Genomic DNA, 27,625 nt, shown 5'->3' on the forward strand with positions numbered 1-27,625 from the left:
CCAGCCAGGTAGCTGGGCTTCCCCCCTTCTCTCCAGTGACTATAAGGCTCCCCCTCTATCCTCCTCCTTCCCTCCCTCCACCTATCCAGGATCATGTGGCTCTGGAGAAAAGGAACAATCAAATATCACTGAGTGCCAAACACACAATGGACTCACTAGATGTGGATGAGGAATGACTGCAGCAGGCTTAGGAGGACACATTGCAGTCAGCCTGCCTAGAGTTCTGCATCCTCTGCTGCTGAGGATGTGACTTGTACTTTGTGCAGGGACAGTTTGGAGGGAAGATGTCACCCTGCAGGGAGCTCAAAGTCTCTGATTCCAAGTCTCCTGCACTTTGGCTTCTTTGAAGGCTTCCCAGACACACATAACACTTCTGTTTGGTCACCTTTAGGAGAAGAGGGGGCTGAGTGTCCTAAAACTGGAAAAAGATGCAGCCTAGGGAGGCTGAGACATGGGAGATTTAACCGCTATCTCAAGAGGATCTGGTCCTGGGGGCTCCTGCAGAGACTCCCCAAAAGCTGACAACTTGAAGACTGGCCACAAGACTGGACAAGCAGAGGGCCCCTCGGTTATCCCAAAGGTGAGTGTTGCCAGCCTCCTCCTGTAGCTGCACCAATGTTTACTTGTTTGTTGCATGTGTGCCCATAGTTTGGCAATATTGTGGCACGTGTGGTCACCATTGCATTTAGGAGTTTTGGATAGCGTCAAAATCAGGCAACTTTTATCTTATGATCAGCACCCCAAATGTAAAGGCAAAGCATTCCAGACGGAGGGAGTGTAAGTTTTTGGCATGAACTTACAAATGTTTGTAATTCATCTCTAAATATTGTATTACACGCGTTGACAAACAATTCATGTTTAGAAAGCGGCTTTGGAAAACAATAAAAGTCAGGGCTTAAGAACAAGGCAGACGTGTAAGCATTTGTAACTCTTTATTGTCTCATGGAAATATAATATGATTAGAATGCAAAATGGCACTTGGCGTTGAGTCTCATCGGACTCAATTTGTTTTATTTAAACAGGTTTATATTTGTCATGTTTTATATAATGTTTATGTGTATTTCTATCATATATATGCATGTCTCTGTGTGTGTTTGTATATGACAATTGGGTCAGAGCTTTTGCTACAGAAGGAATAACATTGGCACCGTGGCTCTGTGGCTGGCACTTTGGCCTTTTAACACTACAGCCCCAGGATCAGCCGGGGTACTTCCTGCATGGAGGTTCAATGCTCTCCCCATTTTTGCACAGGCTTCCTCCCCCATGTCAGAAAATATTGAGAAGTGTAATTTAGTGCCCCCCCCCCCAATATTGGCCCTAGACTATGTGAGAGACACAGTAGCATGCCTATGATAGGTTAGATTGCGAGCTTCTCTTAAAACAGTAAATGGCATTAGGGACTGTACAGCGCTATGTAGTATGCTGGTGCTATGCTAGGATATTACTCCATCACTGAATAGGGCGGCCCTAGGCAGGTGCATGCTGTGGCTTTATGACCCTCAAATCCCGCACACAAATTAGCAACACCCCTATTTACAGTGCAGGAAAGACATTAGGAAATGCTGAAAGGGCTCATTAGTTGGAAAGGTCTGCCACTACCACTCCAGCACAATGTCATTTATTGGAGTCATTTCATTCCCCTGCACAAGTTTTACATTGCACTGAATTGCTTTTAGCTGCTGCATGTAAAAGGGGTTAAGAAACCCCAGCGGACACCATGCAATGTAAACAGAGCACATCTGCAGCATCAGCACAAAGCTGTCTTCCAGGTGGAGGGAGCAAGTTAATATTTGGCACAAGCTCTCCCAAGAGCCATTCAGCCTTCTCTCATGTATACTGTTACAGCAGAAACAGATGTATAAAAAATGCAAAGCAGAATTCTTTTAGTAAATATTCAGAGTAGCCTTGACATTTTGCAGGATGGCTGTGGTGCAACGTCGGTACCATTTAGATTAGGAAACTTTATTTCGGTGTCATTACATTTGTAAAAAGCAGATTGCCCGGGGCAGCTAAGCTATTAGCTCCCTTGTGTGATGATAGAAAGCCACTTATCCCCAGAGAGATTGGAGAAGTGTAACAGCAGATAAACCTCTTCTGCAGTACAAGGAAATTCTTGTTGGATGGAGATTGCAAACCGACTTTCCAATTCTTCACAGAAAGACTGGGGCTCATTCTTTTATCAATGATTCCTTAAAGTGAACCTGTCAGGGTAACAAAACATTCTAAAAGAAGGTGCCAAGACAGAGAAGAATCCTTATACCATGTCTTTTATCTTTACCCCATTCCATGGAGCCTTTATTAGTATCGTTGGCATCTAACATTTCCAGGAGTGTTGAATTCCATAGTCCCCATCATTGTGCCATGGTCCCATTCCTTTTGGCACTGCTGAGTCTTGCAGCAATCTAGCGGTTGGAGCCACAACCTGTCATTAGGGACATATGTTTAATAATAATAATAATAATAATAATATGTATCTGACACTTCCAGAAGCATTGAATAGCAATGAGTATGAGTATAATGCACTTATATTGGAAGGCATTTCCTGCCGTGCATCCATTGGTTCCATTGGTGGGGTGTTGGCTCCCACTTTCCTTTTTCATGTTCCCTTTATAGCTATGGGACCACCATGCAAGCCAGAAATAGGAATATGGGCACCTGATATGTACGTGTTCCCTATCCTCAAAATCACCAGAAGTAGTTGCAAGAGTTGGAGCATAACTGACTTTTTTAAAGGATGGGTTATCCCAAAAGTGATATTTTTATTGGTGGAGCCTGGTGGTTAGGCCCTGTCTTCGTCTTTGTCTTGTCTTTGCCAATTAGATCTCTATACAATCATTACTAATTTTGTTCTTGTCAGCCTAAGAGCTTTGGATGTTCCAGCCCACTAATGAGCAGGGAATGTAACCATAACATTGCCACCACTGATGGGTGTGACATTTGTCAATTAGCCGGGGCCACGCATAGCCCTGCAGTAATAGCCAACAGTGGAACCTGTGCAGAAATGACTTGGGCAGAGGAGATTTTGGGGTCCTTGTGCAGTGGAACACTTTGCACCTCACTATGTCCTTTCTGCCCACAAAAATACGGGGCATGAATATCCCAGCAACCCAGACATTTATATATAGTGAGACATAGGCAGCGCCATTACTGAGCTTTTTCTGAAGATGCCATCTGCTTGGCCCTCAGTGCATGCTGATTCCATAACCTGGAACAAGCTCTGAGGTTACAATCAGATGTCATTCTGTATATTCTGTGTTGGTGACTCCAAAACTTTCCATTTTAGGGCTGTGACAATTGTAACATGCATACACCTAAGGACAAGTCCACAGAATGTTTTAAGTTGAGCAGTAGAGAAAGGAACTTAAAAATCAAAATCATATGCTTCCTGCTGATTGGAGTGTGAATCAACTGGAGGCATGTCAGACCTCAGCAGGGAGACCACTGCTTCCGTCCCTCCATGCAGCATGCAGACAGGTGACAGACTTTTCTACCCTGCAGATCCCTGAAAGACTTTACACACCTGATACACCTGAAAATCATCCTGCATTGTATGGGATGACGTAGAGAGCATGCGACCATTAAGGGGTTAAAGAAAAGATTATTTTGGTGATTGGTCATGTAACATGGACAGAAGAATAATTTACCCCACTCATTGTGCCCCAGAAAAACATTTACCTTTGCAGGGGGAGGGGGGGTTACTTGGGGGTGATATTGACATTTTTATTTTTCTACCTGGCTGTTGTTGGTTCCTTGTCCTGATCTCCACTTTCACATCATTGCTGCCTCCTATATTTGGGGAAGGTGAGAGGAGAGGCGTGGGGTCATTTTAAAAAAATACATTTAAATTTGCAGCGTTGATGAAATATTTTTCGGGATTCTGCTATTAAGATCCTTTTTCCAACCCGTCCATTAAAAGGGTGACAACTGTCTCCAAAATGTTCTCCTGCATTGTCCCACCATGCACTTACTGTGGAGACTGCAAGTGGCAGTGCTGATCCCCTCTGCAAGGATTATTCACTGGGACGAGTGAATGTTGTACACAGTGTAATAATGATAATAATAATAACGATAATGATAATGATAATAATAACAATAATGATAATGTTGTAAGGCTCTGCTGACCCCAGGCATCCAATCACATGCAAGCAAACCCTTTGTTTTTTATACCTTTCCTTGCATCTGGGTATTCTTTGCAAAGTGAGTTTCCACTGCATTTACCAAGCTATGCAAATTGCAAAGTGAATAATTTTTGCTGAGTGAACAGTCGAAACTTCTTTAGCATATCAACCTGATTGTGCCGAGGAGGAACAGCCTGGAGATTCTGTAGTGGATATAGGAAATCCTTGTATCAGGCAGTACCACAGCAGGGGATGACAATGGGTGCTGTTTGCAGTGATGGATGAATCTGTCCTCTGTTATATCTGGGGTTTCCATACTCAATCATTTCTTTGCATTCTCTGGGTGGGGAAGCAGCGATTGCTGAGTGGCAAAGTTTGCAGAACAAAACACCCATCCTCCTATACGCATCAATAGTTCTGTAGTACTGGTTACACTTTGTGTAATATCAGAAGAAATCACTGGGGTAGAGAAGACTGAGGAAATGCTTCCTTGTGCCTGCAGTAGAATAATGTCATATGGAGGGCTTTATTTTCTATGGTTATATAGTTGATATGTATAATGTTGGTGGCTTTATAACTCCATTGTCTCTCTCTAGTTGTGCAGACTGTAAGTGGCACCGCAGGCGTGATGCAGAACGGGAGGCCTTGGCTGTATTGTCCATTCTCTTCCTCTCTCCTGATTCGTTGTCTGACTCTCCCTCTCGCTGGATTCCTCCAGGTAAGGACTGATCTTCTTGTATGGATGGAGGCGTTGGCTGCTCATGCTGTACCAGGGTTCTATCATCATTATATTCATGGATCAGTAGCAGGATCCCAATATCAGCTTGTGGTGCAGGGTTATAGGATTCCCCAGCACTCGGGGGAGATTTCACTTCCTGATCTGTTATTGTAACAGGAAACGAAGAGAAATCTCCCCATTGAGGCAGAGGTTGGATTCCAATGGTTCTTCAAATAAACAATCTGTATGTAAGGAAGCGAAGAAAGTGGGCAGATTCCAGCTTGGTTAGGGGATCAGAAGAACCCAGATATAGCAAACCTTCCCTTGCATTAGGCTTTATAACACATGATAGTGTATGTAAAACTTAAGAAATATCTTCTGCTATCTACTTCATTGGTCAGATAAATTTATAGTTGAAAATGTTTTGATCTATATTCAACAGGAGCCAATAAATACGTGTTGATTCTACCAAAAATTCAATTCCATATATACTCAAATATAAACTGAGGTATCCACTTTTAGCTGAAAAAACAGGAAATCTGCATTGACTCGATTATAAATCTAAGGCACAAAATGCGACCATCACCACTAACATTCAAAAAAATGATCAACATAAATGGCAATCAAATTATTGTGAATAAATATATTCCTGGTGTTGTTTTCCTAAAACATTATTTTAAAAGGGAAATAAAAAAAAAATCACATCAGTAAAATGTCTCCTTGCACACATGGACTCTTTTCCCCCATTTTTACAAGTTAAAGTATTTGGTAGTTTTCATTTGGGTATAATTTGCTCCTAAATGACCTTTTGTACATTATCATTGTCCTCCAGCACATGGCGCAGCATCCATAATACAAACAGCTTGTGTTTGACAGCTCTTATGTGTCAAACCAGAGGCAAATTCACTTCCAGGACAGGCCACTAATTGTCACCTGAGTATAAACTGTGATTTTTATCTATTGCTAAAAAATTCCAATAATCTTGTTTTATACTTGGGTATATATGGTAAGCTGATAACTTTCTGTGCTCCCTGCCTATACTGTACATGTTATGTTGTTCCCAGCTTTCCTTCAGGGGCAAATGGGAGGTATGGAGAGGGGCAGTTCCTCCAAATCAGGGGCAGTTGGGAGGTATGGAGAGGGGCATTTCCTCCAAATCAGGGCAGTTGGGAGGTATGGGGAGGGCAGTTCGTCCAACGCAGCACTCTGCATTGCAGTGCTTCCATTATTTTTTTTTTATACATATTTCTAAAAAACACAAATGCCATAATATAAAAGACTAATGAAAAGTTTATTGTACTACTGTGATAGCTAATATGAGTACAAACAAGGAGAAAAAGCACAGGGATTTTGTTTCAAAAGTGGGATAGCTCCTCCAAATTATGGACAGACGAGGGCTATTACCTTTGTGCTAAGGTGACAACACTACTCGCAATGGTTACAGTGGTGGCTGAACGTTGTCACACAAGCACAGGAGTGTGTTGTTTCAAGCTCCTGCAGAACTGATCGCTGCTCTTTTTATAAGTTTCTGCCCGCCAAAGTCTTCTGGGGAATGGAGACTTTGTAGAAGGGTTGCTCTTCTGGGACCCCCACAGTTCTTGCTGGTTCCTTCTTATGACTTTCATGTCAATGTAGGTCACAGTTGTCACATGGAGGGTGGCTTTAAATGAATCATGCAACTGCTGACATTCCCGTGAAAATCCTGGTTGCTTGGCTTCATGCATCCACAGACTTCCCTACTGTCAGCTACTGACCTGGAACACTCCTGTAGATTAGCGGTTTTAAAGACAGCCAATCCGTTTTAATTTTCAGGAGGGCACAGGGTCAGTTTTAGGATAGGCAATCACCCAAGGTCCCAACCTACTCCAAGGCACCAACTAACACAATGGCAGGGGTACAAGAACCTGCAAATGTCTGCTTGGGTCTCCCACTTCATTTTTGCCCAGGGCCCCATTTTATCTAAACCCATCCCTAGAAGGAGGTCAGCGGGCACAGAAAAGTTCAGCAGAACATGCAAAGCCAATATTTATATGTTCATTTTTATTCAGACGATTTTATTTCTGCTTTAATGAGGAATCGTTTGCCTTGCCGGCTGCCTCATTCTCCAGCAGTCTATGTTTAACTAAGGATATTTGATCTTTATTTGTGTATTTTAATGGGCTTCAATGAAAACCGACTATTTTTATCCTTCTTGTCCTTTTTTAATATGCCGACTCCATAAATGGTATAATACCGAGCTGACAATTAAGCGTAGATAATTGGCTCGGTACTTCAGCCTGCATGTTCAAGCCAAATTCCCAGAGCAGCTACATCCATATATTGTCATTAAATGCCGGCATCATCTAATATTAATGGCTTTTCTTTATATAACCTTCATCCGTTATTGAATTACGAATAAATTATTCTTTGACTAGTAAAGGTTTACACATCTGTAGTAAGATCCGTGCACCCTGAGCCCTCTAAAGTCAAAATTACAAACACTATTGTGAGCTAGTTGGGTAGGACTATGGCCAATGGCATTTTGAAACTGCTGCAAAATAAGTTAATGTTCAAGAGGACCTGTTATTAAATCTTCCCCTAGTCTCACCTTCAATAAATCTGCCTCCAGCCTCCACTTCATTATATCTGCCCTCCAGCCTTCCTGCTATTAAATCTGCCCTCCAGCCTCCCCGCTATTAAATCTGCCCTCCAGCCTTCCTGCTATTGAATCTGCCCCCCAGCTTTCCCTTCATAAGGCCTCCCTTCCACCCTCCCCTTCATTAAATCTCCTTTCCAGCCTTCTCTTCATTAAATCTGCCCTCTAGCCTTCTCTCCTCATTAAATCTACCCTCTAGTCCCCCCTTTATTAAATCCAACCTCTAGCCCCCTCTTCATTAAGTCTGCCCCCCAGCCTTCCTTTCATTCTTGCTCAGTTGTATTGGCTCCTCTTCCAGAAGGCCGGTCTATGTTACCCCAGGGTCAGTGCACCCTCAGCAGCAACTATTACCCCCATTCCTATCACGCCAGATCTTGGACCTCCTTGTACAATACATTGTTGATAACAATACAGCTTGGTCAGCGACCCAACCCCAACTTGTGACTGAAGAGTAAATGTGCGGCAGCTGATAAAGTCAAGCATGTGCACATTGTAGAAACTTATAAGGACTGGTTACATTTTTTTTTGTAGTATTGCAATGAACAAAAGTGACCAATCATAATAACTATTTATGTATATATATTTGTGTATAACCATTTCCATTTTTCCATTGTTTTTTTAGATTGCTCAGACCGAACCCCAGAGAACATGTTCCAGGTCCACCTTGGAAAATCTGCCCAGTGGATGCCAGCAGGTGTGCCAGTGTAGACCTCCGCCATTACTGCCTCCACCACCCCCTCCTCCACCCCCTCCCAGACTTCCAGCGCCTAGTAAGTAAACTGTAATCTAGATTCTGATTGTTGGGTTCTGCTGTATCCTCCCTGCTTGGTTCGAGCCATAGTCTGCATTGTGTTGGTGGATCAGTTCCCTGTATATTCTGTATTCGGTGTGTAACCGGCTTGACACCACATTAGGTTAATCATTATTTCTTCCTGTATATCTGTAGCACCATATATTAGACAATTCTTCACTAAGAATTATTGACTTTTGCTCCACCCCCAAGGACCTTACATCCCCACCCCCATAGGTGGATAGGTGCACAGTACGTATAATTTACACCTATCAGAGTTTGCTTGTGACAAATGTTTATTATACACAGAGCCATAACAAAGTAAAGGAAATTCATTAACTCTACTTTAGGCCCCAGGATCTAGAAATTAAATAACGCTGACACATCAGTTCAGGCAATGCGGTGAGCTGTGGGGTTATCGGTTTGCAGAGAGGTCTCATCTCGGTACAATTCCCAGGCACAGAGCCCAATATCTCTGAAAGCTTTCACACGTAGTATGGATTACTGCTCACAATGGGATCTCTTTATTCTCCTCGGTGAACGCGTTGCAGGAGCCATTTATTAAATCTCCAGAAAGGGCGCAGCTTGTGAAAAGTGCACGGCGGCCCCTGGATCAGCTCAGCCCTTCACCCGAGGAGTCCTGAGAAACTGCTAATTTGGAGCAAAGATTTAGAGCCAGATAACAGAATGTTCCTGGGGGAAAAAAAGATATTGAAAACCTCATAAAAGTCTCCCTGGCCCGAATGAACCGAGATGTTGGAACACTTGTAAATGTATCTAAACCTGGGAACAAAAATGTAATATATTCCACTTACCTGCCCAGCATTATAAGGTTAGTTAGGTTCATACCAGAAAAACCTCATGGCTGCCGCTCCTGTGCACCTAGAATTGGCAAACCAGAGAAAGGGGTATTCTGGGCAGTTGCACAGGGCTGTTGCACAGGGCCCACACCTTCTCTAAGGCACCAAATAAAATGGTTTCCACCTAATGATTTTTTTCTTTTTTCTGAAGAGTGGGTAAAGTTAGAAAATGGGTCCTTGGACTTGATCCTGCATGAAGTCAAAGTCCCCAATGCATCTCTTACATGCTGGGTTAAAAACACTCCAGAATAGCTTGATTCTATTTATATCTCAATGCTCACCAGCCTGGGCAATCCTATCCCTCAGGGTCATTGGAGACGATGGGTCTCCTCGTTTTTTTTCCAAGATGTACAATCTCCTTGTTAAAGAGTTTATTTAATAAAGTAGAAATAGTATTAAGCCGGGCTATAAATAACTTGCGCTTAACGATTCAGCATTTGTCCCATTTCCTCAATAAAAATCCTGTCTGCCCCCGTTATGGATGCGGAGCCGTGACAAAAGTCAACCTGATTATCCTGGAGCTGTAATTAATTCTCTATGTTGGCCTGCGCACTTCCAAAGCTCATTAGATGTTGCCAGGCCCCGATCGATATTAAATTGTGCCTTGTTTAATAATTGGTAATTGTGTGAAAAGAGAAAGAACACTAATTATCGCGCTGGTCGGATCCGTGTTGTTCTTATATGACATGATCAGGAACAGGCGTTTGCTGATACTTATTATATCACAAATATAATGAAAGATGACACAAATATAATGAAAGGCGATACAAATATAATGAAAGACGATACAGCCATTTGCTGCTAAAGGGAACCTGCCCATGGAAACTTGCTTTTCCAATTTTTGTACACAGTGGGTGGTCAAGGTATATTTGTAGGGATGAAGAGAGGTTTTATTGTTGGTAATTTTTGTGTTTGCCCTGTTGTCTATGGTTTGTTAGACCAGAGAGTTATTGGAAATCCAACATTTTACAGCTGAGAACAGGAGGTAAAGGGAGACCTACTAATGGGCCACATGGTCTGGTGCCAGTTTCCTAATCAGTTTCTTTTATCTTTCTGGGACAGCAAGGGGAGGTAACCCCATCCCATTCATAACTGAGATCTCTCTGGCTTTGGGCTGGTACCTTTGGCTTTTCAGTTGAACTGGCAGCCCTTTGGATTGGTTCTCTTGCTCTCCACCTCTTTTTGCTCTGCCACCTTCATTGAGGTTGTTCTTGCTGGTGTCCTACACATCCCTTAGAGAGCTTTGGCATCTCCTGTGAGCCACCTGTAAGGGCACATGGCAGCATCTTGCCATTCCTCCCGGAAATATTGGGATGCACAGGATCTCCTAAAGGCACAAGATGGTGGCTGCAGTGGTGGAGGCCAGAAGACAACATTGAAGGATGAGATTGTGCCGAATGCCATCCTTCCCGGGAGGGATAATAGGAAAAAAAGCTGGAAGCTGGTCACCAAATTCACCATCAACCTCTCTGGCAGGTAACCAGAACAATCCAGGCAAATGCTGCACACTGGGCAGGAGAGAAACATATCAGCAATGGATTTTAAAAGTAATTAATCCAGTCACAATGCTTTAAATGTCGGTAATAACCCCTTCCCCCATGACTTGTACTGGAAACAAGAAAATGAGATTGAACACCCTGTGCTACTTCAACATACAATATCTTGTTGACCACCCCGAAGGCAAAGCTTCCAACTACTCACGGTGCATTTCTTATTATTTTGGCAATCAGTGACCACCATTAGGACCTTCCTACTGTTCCATTGGACTCAGGATTGGATTTGGACCCATTGGATTTGCCAACTGATGACCACAGATAAGGATGTACACATTCACATACCCAATATGCAGTTGGGTATGCTTCTTTGCTCATTGCCAACATATGCAAAAGAATGTGGCTAGCTTACTTTAATAAAATATTTGAAACAGTTTGCTATAGCAAAACTTTCTGTTGGGCAACATGACACAGCCATAGATAATTTAAGAGGAGATAACGAATAAATAGTAACAACAGATTGTCTTTAAGATATGGATGTAATTAAGTCAGTGAAGACGCTATCTCCTGCCCACAGGCAATGTCTGTACTTCATTTCAAGGAAGATTGCTTCTTTTATCTGCTGTGCACACAGGGCATAGAGGCTCAGGTATTGAATTGGGAAGTGCAATAAACACCACAATAACCTTGCAGAAAGCTTAAAACAGACCTGTAGTGAAAAACAAGGGGCACGTGGTTGCTTTAAAGCCAGACACCAAGCAAATAGCTAAGTTATATGAACTGTTTTACCTGCCAATGGATTGGCCAGTTCCTGGTTTAGCAGTGCATCTTCTGGCGTCATTAAATTTGGTAACGGAAATGAGGGTACCATGGAAGCACAATCATGGGAGGACAACCATATAATAGTGGGAGGTCATTGGTAAGAGCTTTTATGGATGTGGACAGAACAGCCCTATGCTAAACCCTTTTATGTATTATAATGCTAATACTACAGCTGTCATAGCAATAAAAATGCCACCCGCAGTGGTCATGGCCTAGGTGGCCCTGCTAGCCATGGTGGCCCTGGATACCATGCTAATAGTTTTGAAAATGACACTGAAGCTTTCTGTTGTTCCAGCTCATACCGTGCAGGTGTGCGTGCTTGTTGCATGTAGCTGTGTGATTTATAATAATTGGATTCAGTGCAGCATCAGGGATTTTCTGCACAGTAACCCATGATGAAATTTGTCTTTGCTCGGAACGTCGGATCGATATCTTCTGTAATGCAAACTGTCCTGAGTGTCATAAATCTGTTGATGTGACAGAGGTCACGGTTGTTCCTTCTTATCAGTGTACTCTTCTGATAAATTCACATACATCTGCCACTGAGATCAGAAAAAATAAAGAACATTTTGTCACTGTCATTGGTATTTCAAACATTGTGTGCTGCAGTATATTACTGGGAGGGTTTCTTGGAGCCCCTCAGCATAATTTGGCATCATAGCTAAATAATTATTTAGGGGTCAATGCACCTAAATCAATTATTATAGTGTTGGGTGGATGCTGGAGAGCTAAATCCCTTTATGTCTTCCATTACCCATGGGCTTTATATGATGAGATCTTGGTGCAGAGTTCCCAATCTACACACCTACTGTGGCCGCTATAAAAGCCCGCCGTGCCTGCTGGATTTTATATTATAAGCTAAGCTGTTTTGAAGCAAGTGAAATTTTTATTTGGAAAATGTTATCATAGAAATAGTATGCCGGTATGTTTTAGGGGTTCCTGTGTCCCCTTTCTTCGGGGCTTTGGTGAGAGCTGTTAAGAGGGATTGTATTTTATAATATGGGAAATATAACCTAGCTTGGACAAAGGTGAGATAACCCAAAATGGACATGCCCAGAGATGAGAATCAAGACAAAGAGATCTAACCGTAGGATGAACTAGTATACAAGATAATCAAGGAATGGCCCAGTCCACTACGTTCCACCTGTAAAGAAAATTTTAACTATTTGGAAACCTTTAACCATTTGGAAGAAACTTAGAGCATAAGAACTTACATAAGGTTTCCAGGATAAACAGAATTGTTCAAGCAAAGCAGCTTTACCTTCAAACATTGATCAATTTACAATGTCTTCTCACAAGGTTCTAGTGCAATCTAAATGTTCTCTAACGGGGTGTAAATAGTAAAGCTACGTAGAGACGTGTAATAAATGTGGATGGAAATGTTTGTTAGTGATTGTTTCCAATGACAGTAGAAGGAACAAGCATTGTACAAACAGCCTGTTCTGTTCTATGCAGGGAGAAGGGAGGGAGGGCGCGCACGAGAAGTTTTGCTATGTCCTTCCTATTAGGAAACAATAGTGGTTGTTGCTGTCTAGTAATCCAGCAAGTTGGATCATTAAACAATATTGGGGAACAGCTGTACAGATGCCAGATTTTCACTCCAGAAGAATCCCCTGCATCTGTACATAGCTCAAGACAGGGACACCAGTTCTTCAAGGAAAGTGTAAACCTTATGGCCCAAGTGATGTATGTCTGTACTTAGCCTCAGTGTAGTAAAGAGATTGCCAGACATAAGGTTATGATCCCTATGATCCCCTAAAAGTATAGCTTATGGCTTCTGAGGGCCTAACCAACTTCCCTTTATCAGACAATCCTGGAATAGATCTTTCTAGCATGGATTAAGGGCCTGCTCCAGCAGATTGGCAGCCATTGCAAGAATCAAGCTAGATAAATCTACTCCAAGATCCCCCCAGAGCTGCTTTAGACCCATCAGATCCTAAGCTACATACACATATACTCAAAGTATGTAGTATCAACAAGATTTAGCATATAAGATGAGCGAAACGCGTTAGAGGTCTTTGCCAGTGTGGTGATGTATTGTACAGGACTTGTGACTTCCTATATGTAGCAGGTTTTTGAATAATCAGAGTTTTTGGATTTTATCCTGCATTGCCGTTATCTTTGTTCAATGTAACACTATGGAGAGAGTTGGGAATGCTCTCCAACTTGCACCAGCAGCTGGACATCAAATCAGTACTGCACAGTCTGAGGAGCTGTTCCTCTATACATTGGCTCTATTTGTCCCAAGACAGATATGATTGTGGTCACCTTGGGTGAAAATCTAGTAGGGTGGTCCACCTAAGTTCTTTCATGATCCACCTATGGCAAGGAAAGCAATGCGGTGCCTCTCCATCGGCTTCATTCCCCTTCCTTCATAGAATTGCACTGTGCTCTGTATACAGTGCTCATTTCTTCCACTGTCACTGAAATCTGGCATGTGTGCATTGCTTTAGAGAACAGACTTTTATATTCTAGACTACACAATCCATGGAGTATTCCTTGCCCTGTGCTCCATCAACATATCTCTATACATGGGTCATACAGAAATAATTTGCATGGCTTCAGATACTATCAATAAAGTACATATGGAGGTTCATCCTCATCTTTTGTTCTGGGGAAACTAAATTATTTCCAACCCCTTTATAGTTACAGTTAGATTAAAAAAAAGGCCACCTATTTCAATTGATTATTTGATTAAACAGAAAGGCTGAATCTACCCAGATGGGTCATAGCTCCTCACCTACACTAGCAAATAGAAGAGAAATCAAAGGTTTGGGACATACATTCACTTTAAATATGAAATGATCACATTGTTCTTTGGATGTGTGCTGGACATAATGAAATATAAATATCGTTGTTTGTACCCAGACAGTGATAGACATCATTTGGCATTTATTTTGACAGCCTTGCCATAACTTCCCCCGGCTGGTCAGGTTCTCCAGGTTGTGATTTATTGGAATAAGAGAGATTACACACCTATAGCAATGGAATTGGGTTTTACTGTTCACATTCCAATACCAGAGATTTATTGAAGGTCTGGGAGAGATTTCACATCTGTTAGTGGTAGAAGCAATGAAACTCGGCTTTACTGCCTAGGTTTTCCAGGCAAAGATTTATTGGAGGTCCGTGAAAGATTACACACCTGTATAACCAAGAATAAAAATGTCTCATGATACTCAACCTCTGCTACACATGAGATAAACAGAGATCAGCTCAAAATGAGGAATAGCTCACTCTTGTGTGTTATAGGGAAATGGCATATTGGTGTTGTTGTGTATTTCTTTCTGACCTGTGCAACAACCCAGCATCCAGCAATTCCTGTGCTTACCGTCTATGCAGGTGCTTCTTATAATAACTTGTCACAGCCTCTATTTGCTTGTACAGGGTTGGCTTGTTTCTGCCCTCCTTGCCAGGCAGACTGTAGTGTGAGGACCCGCTGGACCTGCTGAATTGGCTAAAGGCAATGACAAGTGTTACACTTTTCTGTTTCCAGCTTTCCAGACTGGCTGGACAAATGTAAACAATGTCAGGAGCTCCATCCACCTTGGCTGAGCTCCTGGCATTGCATTCTGTGGGGAATTCCAGAGACAGCTGTCCTTGGCTGACCCTTTGCTGGATTTGCTGAATGCAATGACAGGAGCTCCACTCAGCTGGGCAGAGCACCTTGTACATAAGGAAGCAGCTGACACTGGAAAACACGGGACCCTATTTGGAGATCATTGGACCTGAAAGGTAAGTATTAGTTAGGACATTGTTTTGTTGTAATTTTTAGGGTTTATAATATAGGGCTTATAGCCCCCCCCTCCAAAAAGAATAGGGGTTGTGCAGTAGGAATGAGGCCCTCTCCCTGAGCATGGCCCATGCAACTGGTGGGGAAAGGTTAGGATCTGGTTTTGCCAAAGGGAAGGGTTACATTTTGCCCCTTTTTATCTCCTATAATTTGGATTTTGAGAAGCTTTTTATGGATAGGAGGAGAGGCTTACACACATGCTTGCTATCCCCAATTCCAACTAAACAGTGCATTTTAGCAGATTTTACAGCCATGTTATAAATGTTACAATTATTTACACTGTATTCCCTTATGTCGCAGCTGCCTTTCCTGTTCATTGCAATACAAAATGTTTTCATGCAGTGGAATGCGTGAAAGTATCATATTTGTAGAAATGTTTATAACTGAAAACAAGAACAAGAAACAAAATAGTATTCCATTTGGCAATATTATTTAAGAATACAAAATCAAAATTCTGATGAATTCAAGAAATATGATTATCCTTAGGCGTGGGAATTATTTTAAGAAACCTGTAAATGATAATTTCATATGATTTGTGTGTTATTTCTGCATGAATAAAATGTATCTACAAAATATATAGATGACAGTAACCAAGAGGGATTTAAACTGAGATATCCTAGCTGCTGATTCCTAGGAGGTGGGGCTACTCGGAGCCCTCTTACTGATTGGTCGGTTTTGTTTTGGCAGTTAAGATCCCGGCATGCTGTGTAGAGGAGACGTGGTGGCATTTCCTGCTCATCGTCCTAGCGGCTGTAGTCCTCTTTATAGTGGTTATTCTCTGCTACAAAGCAATCAAAAGGTAAGTCAATATAACTTTCTGTATTTTACCGAGAGGATTGGGTGGAAAAGGGGGCTATCATTGTCAATTGTTCTGTTGTTATTCTTGGTCATTGATCTTCTTAAGAAAACATTCTTTTCTTTTTGATCTCCACTAGATCACCACTTTTTAGCACCATGTTAAAAAAAAGGTAACGGCTTTTGTTCTCTGGCAATCAGGCTTTCAAAATGAGAGATGCAGCAAACTAATGAGTTCATTTCTCTATCACCCCTCCGTCTCCTCCAATCAGCACTCCACTTATTAGCACATAAGCCCTGCAGAACAAATGTTTGGCTCCTAGTGCTATAAGGGTTGCAAGTGGCTGATGTAAGGTCGAGGTTAGGAAGTTACACTGGAATATAAGGGGGCTGTAGATTGGCACTGGGAACCTTTTATGGTTTCTTTTACTTCTTTTATACTGTACTAATCATACACTTATACGGTATATTGAAAAAATGGGCCCTGGGCAAGTATGAAATGAGGGCTCTAAATGAACCTTATTCCGGCTGTCTGCACTCTGTCATTTAGGGTCCTGGAGAATGTAGGGGGCCAGGCAATTGCCGTGTTTGCCCTCCCTTACAACCGGCTCTGATTAAGGGTGATGCATGAATTTATAAATCTACAATTTGGTAATTATAGGCACAGATGGGACTCCATTTTTCATTTTGCTAGAAATGATGTTCCATTCCCTTCGTGGAGATTGACCTCATGGGGACTTTTGATTGCTGCACTGTTGGTTGAATACTTTGCTCTACAATCTGTTAATTACCCCCTACATGCTCCTTACCTTAATAATACCCAGTGAGGGGTATATCATGTTTTTTTGGGTTTTTTTTTAAGTTAAATAAATACATTTTCAGTTTTACATTTGCATTGAAATACTTTAATTGATACAGATTTGAAAAGGGTAAAATTGTTGATTTTTTCATATTAGATATTCAAACCATGTCAATAAATAAATTATGTTATATATATATATATATATATAAAGCAAAAATACAAAAAAGGGATTTTCAATAATTTATATATTAATAGATGTAATGGTGTACTTTGGAAATAAGGCCCCTTTTATACCTGTGCTGGAAAACCACACCGCAGGTAAAAACATTTGCACACTGCTGTGACTGCAGAGACTCCGGAGCAGGAAATGACAAAACTGACGTCACTCTCTGGATCCTATGCAGCCATGTGCACAATATAATTCCCAACCCTTACCTTTCACAGGTGATTTCATTTCCTTGTAGTCAATTACAACCACATTTATTTGTTTCAGATTTTAATATCACTTGGAATGATTTCATGTACAGCACTGTGTAATATGTTGGCGCTATATCAATCCTGTTTAATAATAATAATAATAATATTATTAATAAAGTTTTACAAGGATGTTTCCAATGTACAGCCACTGATGTTTCATACAAAAAAAGAATTAGTCATTTGACAGTGGTTTGTAGTGTTCTATGTATGGGGTGTAATAGAATTGTATGACGATGGTGTCCTGTGGCCGGACATTTTGGACCTGTAGTGTTCTATGTATGGGGTGTAATAGAATTTTATTATGATGGTGCCCAGTGATCAGCTACGTTGGGGGTGAAGTTTCCATGTATAGAGTATAATAGAATTGTGTTATGATTTTTTCTATTGGTTGACCATGTTGGGAGTATAGAGATTTCCCTATAGAATGTGATAGATTCCTATTATAATCATGTATAGTGTCTGGTCATGTTGGAGTTGCAGTTTAAAGTGTAATAGAATTGTATTATGATGGTGCTATATAAATACTGTGTAATAATAATATTATGATGGTATCCAGTGGTTGGTCATGTGTAGTGGGGGTGTAGTGTTCCATGTATACAGTGTAATAGAATTGTTTTATTAATATACCCAATGTTCACTTATGTCGGGGGTGTAGTGTTCTAGGAATAGCGTATTAGAACGGTATCATGACCATGGTCAGTGGTTAGTCATATTGGAGGTGTAGAGTTCTTTCTATAGAATGTGATGGATTCCATGTCCAGTGGCTGGTAATGTTGGGGTAAAGCAAACTATTTATAAAGTGTAAAAGAATTGTAATATGTTCATTTCTTGTTAGCCTTGCGGGCCGTGCTGGCATCGCTGCCCCTAATCGCAGGCACGGGCGTCGGGTCCTCTCTTTTCCCTCCTGCATACTGACTTAGCGGGCAGCAGGTAGCGTAACCCCACTACCTGTGTTCCATGCCGGAGTTCCCTTCTTGCTGGAGACTTGCTCCGGTGTTTGAGCGGGCCTGGGTGTGTCTCTCTTCACCTATGAGGTAACACAAATACGCCCTCTGTTTTACCAGCCTATGGCTGGATTTCTGCAGGTATTTAAAGGCGCTTCCCACTACAGAAAGATGCCTGACCAATCTCATGGTTTTAGCTAGTCTAACTCCTAGTGCAAGGGTGCTTCTTCTATCTGCCTGTTTGCCGCCTGACCCTGACCTTGGATCTCGTTTATGGACTTTTGCCTGTTTGCCGCCTCTTCTGACCCATACCCTCCTAGCCACGCAAGCCACTTGGTGCTGCCACTGACCTGGGGGTTGCTCTGGAGTGGCACCTGGCAGCTACCCTGCGGCCCAAGCCTATCCTCACCATCAGAGGCTCTAGTGAAGACCTGGTAGCGGCTTAGTTACGCCCTTCCGGAGCATACCCAGTGAGCGGCAGAATTGTGTTATGATGGTCATTAGTGCTGGTGTAATGGTGTTCTGTCTTTAGAATGACATTTTAATATGTCCAGTGGTTAATAATGTAGAAGTTGTATTGCTCTATATACAGGGATTATGGAATTGTATTATGATGACCTGTGGCCCCTCATGTAGGAGGTGCAGTGCTCTAGCCATCAATGTAATACATTTGCGTTTTGATTGTGTCTATTGCTTGGCTGAACATGTTGTAGATGCATTGTTCTATGTCTGGAGTATCGTGCAGTATGCAGCTGGATCGTATAGTTTAATAAACGTAATTGTGTTTGATCTGGACGAGGACATTCACACCACAACACACCCGTCATCAATTGCTGCATTCTTTTTTCAAATGTCCTTTATCGGCCTTTGAATAAATTGGCATCTAGCCCACATACAGCGGTTAGGATCTTACCAAATGTCACAATGCATGGCACACATGTAATAAGATGTTCCAATCAGGCCTTTAATCCTCTCAAACCATTTTGTCTGGGTTACTAAATACCGGATAAATCAGCCATTGTGACCCAGCCCAGAGAAGTGTAATAGAATTTTCTTGTTACTGTGTCTTGTAGTCAGATTAGTTTGGGTATTAAATCAGCGTTCAGAATGTAATAGAATTTTCCTGTCTGGATTGTTTAGAAGGAGTTCTCTAAAAACAAATACAAAACTTTAATACATTGCATCCATATTGCATTACCATTGGCCTATCCTGGTGCAATATTCTATACGATCTGCATTCCATGCATAAGGGAGCCAGTTCATGGGAATTTCCTAAAGCACCATATTCCTCATAAAATGCATATTCAGCACACCAAAAGTTGAAGTATTGCATCAAAGTGCACGCTACTACATAACAATAATGCAAATGGGCCCTTGGACGCCTTGGCTGCGGTGCCCGGTGGTTCATCCACACCAGAAAGAAGAAATCCGGGCCGGCGAGGGATTGACTTGAATCGGATTGCAGAGGGATCCCGGACACTTTGAAGGTAAAGATGTTTTTTTTGTTTAATGAACTTTCCACTTTATGATCTTGTAAGGAGCAACGTAACAAACATTCTTACAGTAAAATACACTTTGAGATGTGGCCACCATGATGGATTTATTATCCAGCTTTCATGGTAGAACTACAGCAATAGGCCATTAAGGATCTGTATATTCCACCACTATAATGCATGGAGCATAAAGGTGTCCTCCGACCCTGAAAGGGTTTATGAATATTCATTGGAAATTGTGACAGGCTTCCCACCCTGCACGCTTCAGCGCACTAAATACTCACTTTCATTGCAGCGCTGGGAATTGGAGTGAGGAAAGGGGAACAGCCGTGATGGCACCCCGGCTTTTATTGTGATTGATGACAAGGCAGATGGTAGGAGCCCAGAAGTTAGCTTAAATATAAATAATAAATCTTTCTGAGGCAGAGAGGGTAAAGAATGTGGAATACAGTCTGTAGAGATCTTAAAGTGACCCTGTCCCTAATTTACAAGATCCTCAAAAAATGCATTCTTGCAGAAGATGACAATAAATGCTCCGCGTTTCCTCTGCTCCATACACCTCATTGCTTGTCCTGCATGGCGGGCCTGGCCCGTTCTGGGATTGGGGCCAAGAAGTGAGAGACCCTCCTGTCCTCTGCCCATGGGTAGTCACTGGCCAATGTCAAGTCTTTGGGGAAGCCAACATTTCCAGGACCCACCGATCCCACAGGTTCCCCCTGTAGACCTCCATGTATCTACAAGACAAAGGGGTAACATGGAGGTCAGAAAGAGGAACCAGAGAGGACCATGGGGACAGACACCTCCAAAAATATCAAATTCCCAGCAGACTTCACGTTTACTTTTACCCCCCTCCAAAATACGAGCAGACCCCTGATCTCATTAAATATTATGTAGAATCAGCAGTGGTCCAGTTAATATTGTGATTGTGGGGGGCTTCTAATGATAGCCTCCAGGGTGAACTTGATGGACTTATGTCTATTTTCACCCTGATTTACTATGTAACTATGTAACATGCTCAACACTCTTAGTAATTCAGCTTCATTGTTTAAGCTATCGGTTTAAGGTCTTCCAGCATGGAATTGTATATTTTACCCAAATAATATGGCTCTCGGTGATCTTGCTGCAGTGCCCTCCCAACACGGCTGAATTAGACAAGTCTGTGTCTTGCAAATCTCTGCTTCCTCCCGTAGTGATATAATTGCAGAGAACAGCAGCTGAACAGAATTGATTGTTTACTGCCACTACACTTTCCTAATTGCTGGCTCTCTCTGCGGGAGGTGGTTAGGAGCCGGCTGATTATCAAATCAGCCCATTAGTAAAAGAGAATGCTGTCACAGGTCAGAATAAAAACTTTCTGTCCTTTCTTACTGGAAGTTATTACGTCTCGTTTCTTTTATTCCTTCCTTCTTTCTTTTTTTCTTTATTTCCTCCAAATCTTTTTTCCTCCTTCTCCTTTCCTTCTTTTCCTTTCTTATTTCCATCCACCCTACTCTTCCTTTCCTTTTATTCTTTCCTCTCTTTCCTTTTGGCTTGTCCTTCCCCCCTTCATTTTATTTCCTTTTCCCTTCCTCTCCCTTTCCTTTCCTTTTCCCTTCCTCTCCCTTTCCTTTCTATTTCCCCTTTCCTGTTGCTTTCCCTTCTCTCCCTCCCTTTCTTTCCTTTTCTTTTTATGAACTCCTTTCCTTCTTTTCTCTCCTTTTTATCCGTTACTCCTCTTCCTTCCTCCTTTATTTTCTTTTTCCCTTCAATTTCTCTCTTCCTTCCTTTGGCCAGCTGTTCCTGATTTCTTTCACACTCTTTCTTATTTTCATTTTTTATTACATTCTTCTCCACTAATCTTTTTTATGATGCTTTTAAATTACACAAAATTGTTCAATCAATAAATTAAATAACTATCAATTTATGGGCCAGATGTCCGAAAATAATAAATAATTGCAAGGTATTATTTATTGATTGGTTAACCATGGTAAAAAAAAAGAAACCATTTTATATTTCCTAATTAATACTTAACTTACATAGATAACAATATTGGATATTGATTAGATATCAAGCATTGTGTGGTGAAGAATCTTCCAGGTGTTTTTGTTTTCAGTGTTTTTATGACAGTGATTGATTCTATAATAGTGAATGCACAATTCACTGCTTGATGATAAAACTTAAATCAATTCCTAAACAAGTGAATGTTACATTAAATACTTGTAGCTGATCAAAAAGGAACGAATAAAATCAATCATACTAAGCTTAGGAGATTATCAGTGTATGCCTAGCAATGGAAGGAGGGTCTGGGGACGTCCACCCCTTCAAGTCACCTAAATTGAGTTTTCTTTTTTTAAATAGACATCTATGGACTTTTTATAGCAAATAAAACTGACAGGTTTGTCTCCTTGATTCTTGCAGGAAACCACTCCACAAGGAAGAAAACGGCACCACACGAGCTGAATATGCAATGACCCTTGAAACAGCCTAAATGAGAGATACCATTGTCATGGTCGAGCAGCCCCCACACACCTTCCGAGGTAGCAGAGCCATTGAACTTTTTCTTTGGGGCAAAAAGACAAGCATTTCCCAGATATGGCTGGGCATATAGATGACGTGGGCCATTGGCTGAAGACTTGGTCATGTACCCATCATTCCAGAAAGAATAAATGTGCAGCTGGGCAGAAGAGTTCCCTCTGTTTTTGTTGAAAGGCCAGTGAGAGCTCACAACGGCCGAGCCTATGGCCATTAATGACTGCCCGCAAAGTACTGTGAAGCTGGCACGAGGAAGTGGGTAAACCAGAATTTTAAGAAGGATGTGGACAGGAACGCCCGCATGCGCAGAGTTTTAGTACCCAAGATACAAACCTTATGTTATTTTCTATGGGACCGCGCCGTTAATGTTCATGAATACCAACAGAATTGCATGCACTTAATACTTTATCAAAGAGAACACTGGCAGTGGTATAACTACTATGCAATACCTCTAGGCTGACCGGTATGTAAACCAGAAGATACCTACACAAGTATTTCCAAAGGATAGGGCGGCCAATATAAAAAAAATGTCTACCCAGTTCACAGAATATTTTCCATGCTCTCTTGTCAATGGCTATGGAGATTACTGGAGACAATGCTAATGGGCATTTAAAGCAGCGTCCGGGGCCATATGAGATCTTGTGCACCTCAAAGTAAAAACATATTTCCAAGGGAAGCAATAAGACCTCCAGAAAAACTAAGGGTTATTGGTGATTGAACATTTCTGGAATGCCAAATGCCAGTGGAGTTTTTGGGGTCCTAATAGAGCCATTCATCTATTTGGAGTGAATAGGTGCAGATCATCAAAGTGAATAGTGCTTTTCCCTCTGTTTGTAACACATTCTCATGACCTTGAGACTACTTCTAGGTAGAAAGTTCACCCAACACCTTCTATAGAGATAGACTGAAAAGCTTCCACTGAAGTGTCATTTAGAACAAAAAACATTTATATCTCATTCCATCAATTATCCCAAAAATTGGAAGTCCCATCCTCATTTCATGTTAGGAGATGGAGCCATGCCAATTATTCCTTTATGTCCCTTGGCTGGAAGTGAAGATCATAGTGAAGTGGGGGGAATCATTCAGAGCTCCAAGTCAAAGCAGACTCCAAGTCCATGACCATACGGCACGCACCTAAAATTAGGCCATATACCGAAGACGATCTATTTACAGACATCTTACAGTGCCAATTCCTAAACAAGGACTTTCAGAACAGATTCATAGTGACTGGCATTGCTGATTTGCAATGGTGCATGCTCAAGGACATTCAACCCTGTTCTTCCTTTACTTCTTGTTGAATAATTAATTGATCCTGAAGATGCATATTAGGTGCTGGATGCCTGGTAATTGGTAGAAAGTCTGCCTTCAGTATATTGAGTCCAAAGTAAAAATGTACTCCACAGCAATATGCAAAATTCTTCACTTCCCCCAAGTTTTGGCAAATATTCACCATTAGGCAGAATGCAATGGAGTCAAGGGGGACAGTGCAATGAAATCAGTTATTGGTGGTTTTTAGAGGGTCACAGGCTTTAACGGCTCTAAAAATTAAAATTGGCTATGAAGATATCAACGAGCACAAAGTGTATAAAAACTCAATACACAAGACACACACTCTCTGAATAATATAAAAAAGATGTTGTTTCCCCTGTAAACTTCACCCAAGCAGCTCTATGCTCAAGTGAAAGTATCCGTCAATCATCAAAATTTCACTGATAATGAAATCATTTTCATCTCGATCACACCACAAATCTCCACTCCCGAAGAAGAACAAGGATTGTAGGCAAAAAGCATGAAGAAGACAACACCATGTGCACATGTATTCAGTGGCCCTGGATGATGCTGGAAATGCAAAACCATGTAAAACAAAACTCCTTCCAAACTGTCGTTCTATAGAAAAGTTTGGCTTGTTGGCGGTGCAAAGTGACAGTTCCTTTTGTAGAAACATTGATAACTGAGCTCAAATGATATTATTTTTCCATCACCAAGTAAAAGGAAAGCTGAGGTGGGGGTATTGTGCCACAACCAAGGCTTCCATACATCAATGGGGGACACCTGGAGGAAATGTAAAGTACACCGGTGCTGTATTACGTATCTTGACGTGACTCAGAACTTGCTAAACCCTGGATAGGAACCAAGGATGTTACACATATTCATCCAGATAGGACATCTTTAGATTGAATAAAATCAAGAAGTTGTTGGAGGGAGAATACTGGTCAGACAGTCTACTGAGATACAAAAGGGATTTTATTACATTTCTAACCGTTTCTAACATATTCACTAAAATTACCTAATACAATTATGTCATTTCAAAAGTTATTTTCAGTATTTTTAAATCTGCAGCTAGAATATTTCCTGGTAATAATGCCATAACGGTCTTTGTTCTGACATTTCCAATTATAGGGTGACAGTGCTCTGCCCTGGTCCCCCAATTGTGCTCCTATGTTGTCACTCTCATGGTCTTCTGATGGGGACTTCAAGTGTCTGTGCCAACACACTGCACCCAGACAGGGTCTTAAAGCCACACAACGTGATCCTGGTGTTATTTCAGAAAAAGAAACAATCAGTCCCAATAAATAAACAAGAAACAAACTTTTTAGTATCCATGCACCTATGACAATTACAAAAATAGTATTTGCTAAAATGTATCTGACCCCCTACTCAATATGACGCCTGCTCATCACTTCATAGGGCAGATACAGACACCGGATGCCAAAAAGCATTCTATTCCATATTTCCCAATGTCAGCTATCAGAGTTTGATATATTAAAATAACAATCTTTAGTGCCAAGTACATACAGTTATAAAGTAAAACCTACATGGCACCAACAAAATACAGTCAACACTTTGTGGACATCTGACAATTACACCTATATGTGCTTGTTGGACACTCCAGGCCAAAAACATGGCCATTAGTATGGAATTGGGCCACCATTTTGGCCATAACCGCCTTCATTTTCTGGGAAGGATTTCCATTAGATTTTGGAGTGTTTGTAGGAATTTGTGCCCATTCAGCCAAAAGAGTGTTTGTGATGCCAGGGACTGATGTTGGATGAGAAGACTTGGCCCACAATTGGCACACCAATTCATCCCAAAGGTGCTGAGTAGGGTTGAGGTCAGGATTCAATGCCTCCACACCAAACTCCTCATACCATATCTTTATGGAGCTGGTTTGTGCCCAGCCATGCCGGAACCAGAAAGGCTTTTGCCCTTCACTGAAAACACCAGAAGTCAATAAATTAGAGAAGGGTCCACATACTTCGGCCATATAGTAGATTTGTTAGGTGCCCCAAACTTTTGGCCAGATAGTGTACAACGAGGGAAAGAGCCTTGCAGGATGTTTATATCTAGAACAATACAGAACAAAATATGTGATACTATATGAACGTATGTTTGATTGTTATCAGGACAAATTTTCGACCCTAAACACAGGGTAAACCAATCAAAGTTTAGTGAATCCAGGCACCAAGTACAACACACGTTCAAGTGGAAATAAGAAAGATCTCTATTGATTACATTTACTTGTTTTTAAACAAAGAGAAATGCTTTCTCCTAAAAACATCTGAAATTGCTTTATAAATGCATCACATTTTCCACTGGGAGACGATTGGATAAAACAGAAATAACCCCAAAGCACCCAAAGCCATTGATTTTGCTCTGCTGACTTACAGAATCTGGTTTGTAGGGGAATGTATCTTTGAAGACCTTGGTTTGGTTCACATGAATTGTTCACTTAGTTGTTATTTTCCAATGACCTCAAACCTATGACTTGTCTTTTCAGGATGAATACGTTTTATTTTTTGCATAAAGTTGAGTGCCGTCCATTTCAGTCCAGCAGGGTCACCATCTTCTCATGATTTAGGATTAGATTTGCAGGTGCTAATAAACTATTCAGCAAAATACAAAGATAGCAGCAATTTTACATTATGTCATGCAATTTTTATGCAGCAATACCCTTAATAATCAAATCAGTGTTCATTAACTGAACTCAACTTTTTACATTTTATTAGGGAGAGAGCATTTCACATAATAATATGTGGTGTGGGGTAGGTTGTCATCTGTAACCCAGTGTACCATGCGTTGCTTGAGACAAGATTCTCTTTTATAGACCCAAAAATTTCACAATTTGAATTTACTTTTGAATAAATAATTAAATATAATTATAACCTTAAACATCAAATATTGAAGATAATAAAAACTTATCACAGACCCACCTTCTATAGGTGTCAGTGATGTAACTCAGAGAATTTGCTCCTTCGCTGTCTTCAGTAAGTATCTTTACAATAGATAGGCAAATATAAGAACAATCATTTACCCAAAGTTTTAGTAAAATTTGAAAATAGTTATTTTGGTGAAATGCATGAAAGCTTTTAGGAGTGGAGTGAACTATAAAAGGTCCTTGTGGACTACAGAAGCTCCTTTTACCATCTGTGAATTGCTTTTGTGACATACCCTCAATAAATGTTTCTGGAAATATTCTTTAATATTTCCCATGACCAATAAATTTCTATTCTGCAAGTAAAATTCTTTGTGCTCATGGAATTACAATTCATACAAGGACTTGAACATAAGCCCGTCAAGCATCATCTTGGTTCATTATGGTAAATTATTGTCATGCCCTCAATTTTTCAAGTTTCACTTTTATTCTTCCATTGCAATGAATAAGAACACAAGAAGGGTTGAACGTAGCAAAGGCATCAACAGCTAGAGCTCAACCTCTCTATTGTCCCTAGCAGATTCTTGGATCCTTTCTTCCATACACTAGACACATTTAATTGGGAATCCAATGGGGTGCTTTGGGCACCAATTGTTCTTTCAAACCTTCATTCACAAAGGTCTATGTACCTTAGCTGGAATATAACGTGATACCCGGGTAGACCAGTACTTGGCTCATCACCTAAAGAGAAAATGCCTTTGAATATTATAGGTACAACGGCAGCCATTCGATCCATTTGTACAGCAGCATATCACAGCCCCGTGGTAACAGAAGATGACTTAATAAGATGATGTTTGTAATGTGCTGGAAAGTGGAAATCCTATATAAATATACTATATACAATAAAATGTAATAATGATTGTTAATGGACTAATGAGAACAGCTACTATGGATACCAATTAAACCATTCAATAAACATTTATTGAAAATAAAACCTTTGTATATGGTCGTTGTGGATGTTTGTGAATAATTAATCCTGGGGGGCGGGGGGCTGTAGGTTTTAATGCTGAACTCCAGGCAAACAGCAAAAAGTGCAGATGAAGAAAAAAGCCTGCCCTGACCTTGGGCGGCCCGGGCCTCTGCCTGGACCTTGCCTCCGGCTAGTAGGCCACCTGGTATCTGATCTTAGCTGTCCCTACATCGGAGCCCTCTGTTCCCCTCATA

The 27,625-nt window shown here is 41.2% G+C and overlaps 1 protein-coding gene across 1 annotated transcript; it reads left to right on the forward strand.

The window, feature by feature from the left end:
* PRIMA1 (proline rich membrane anchor 1) lies at window positions 1-27,395 on the forward strand. Its single transcript, XM_072427880.1, has 5 exons — window positions 1-580; window positions 4,715-4,836; window positions 8,094-8,241; window positions 15,914-16,025; window positions 22,135-27,395. The coding sequence occupies exons 2-5, from the start codon at window positions 4,747-4,749 to the stop codon at window positions 22,202-22,204; spliced, it is 420 nt and encodes a 139-aa protein (XP_072283981.1). The 5' UTR covers window positions 1-580; window positions 4,715-4,746; the 3' UTR covers window positions 22,205-27,395.
* The last annotated feature ends 230 nt before the right edge of the window (window positions 27,396-27,625 follow it).

This window comes from Pyxicephalus adspersus, chromosome 12 (assembly GCF_032062135.1).
Source record: "Pyxicephalus adspersus chromosome 12, UCB_Pads_2.0, whole genome shotgun sequence".
NCBI classification, from domain to species: domain Eukaryota; kingdom Metazoa; phylum Chordata; class Amphibia; order Anura; family Pyxicephalidae; genus Pyxicephalus; species Pyxicephalus adspersus.

Excerpts from the sequence above, each read along its gene's own strand:
- PRIMA1 (XM_072427880.1), top strand. The coding sequence starts at position 4,747 with ATGCAGAACGGGAGGCCTTGGCTGTATTGTCCATTCTCTTCCTCTCTC. Across the intron at positions 4,837-8,093 it reads CTCTCGCTGGATTCCTCCAG|ATTGCTCAGACCGAACCCCA; the intron begins GTAAGGACTGAT and ends TTGTTTTTTTAG. Across the intron at positions 16,026-22,134 it reads TGCTACAAAGCAATCAAAAG|GAAACCACTCCACAAGGAAG; the intron begins GTAAGTCAATAT and ends TGATTCTTGCAG.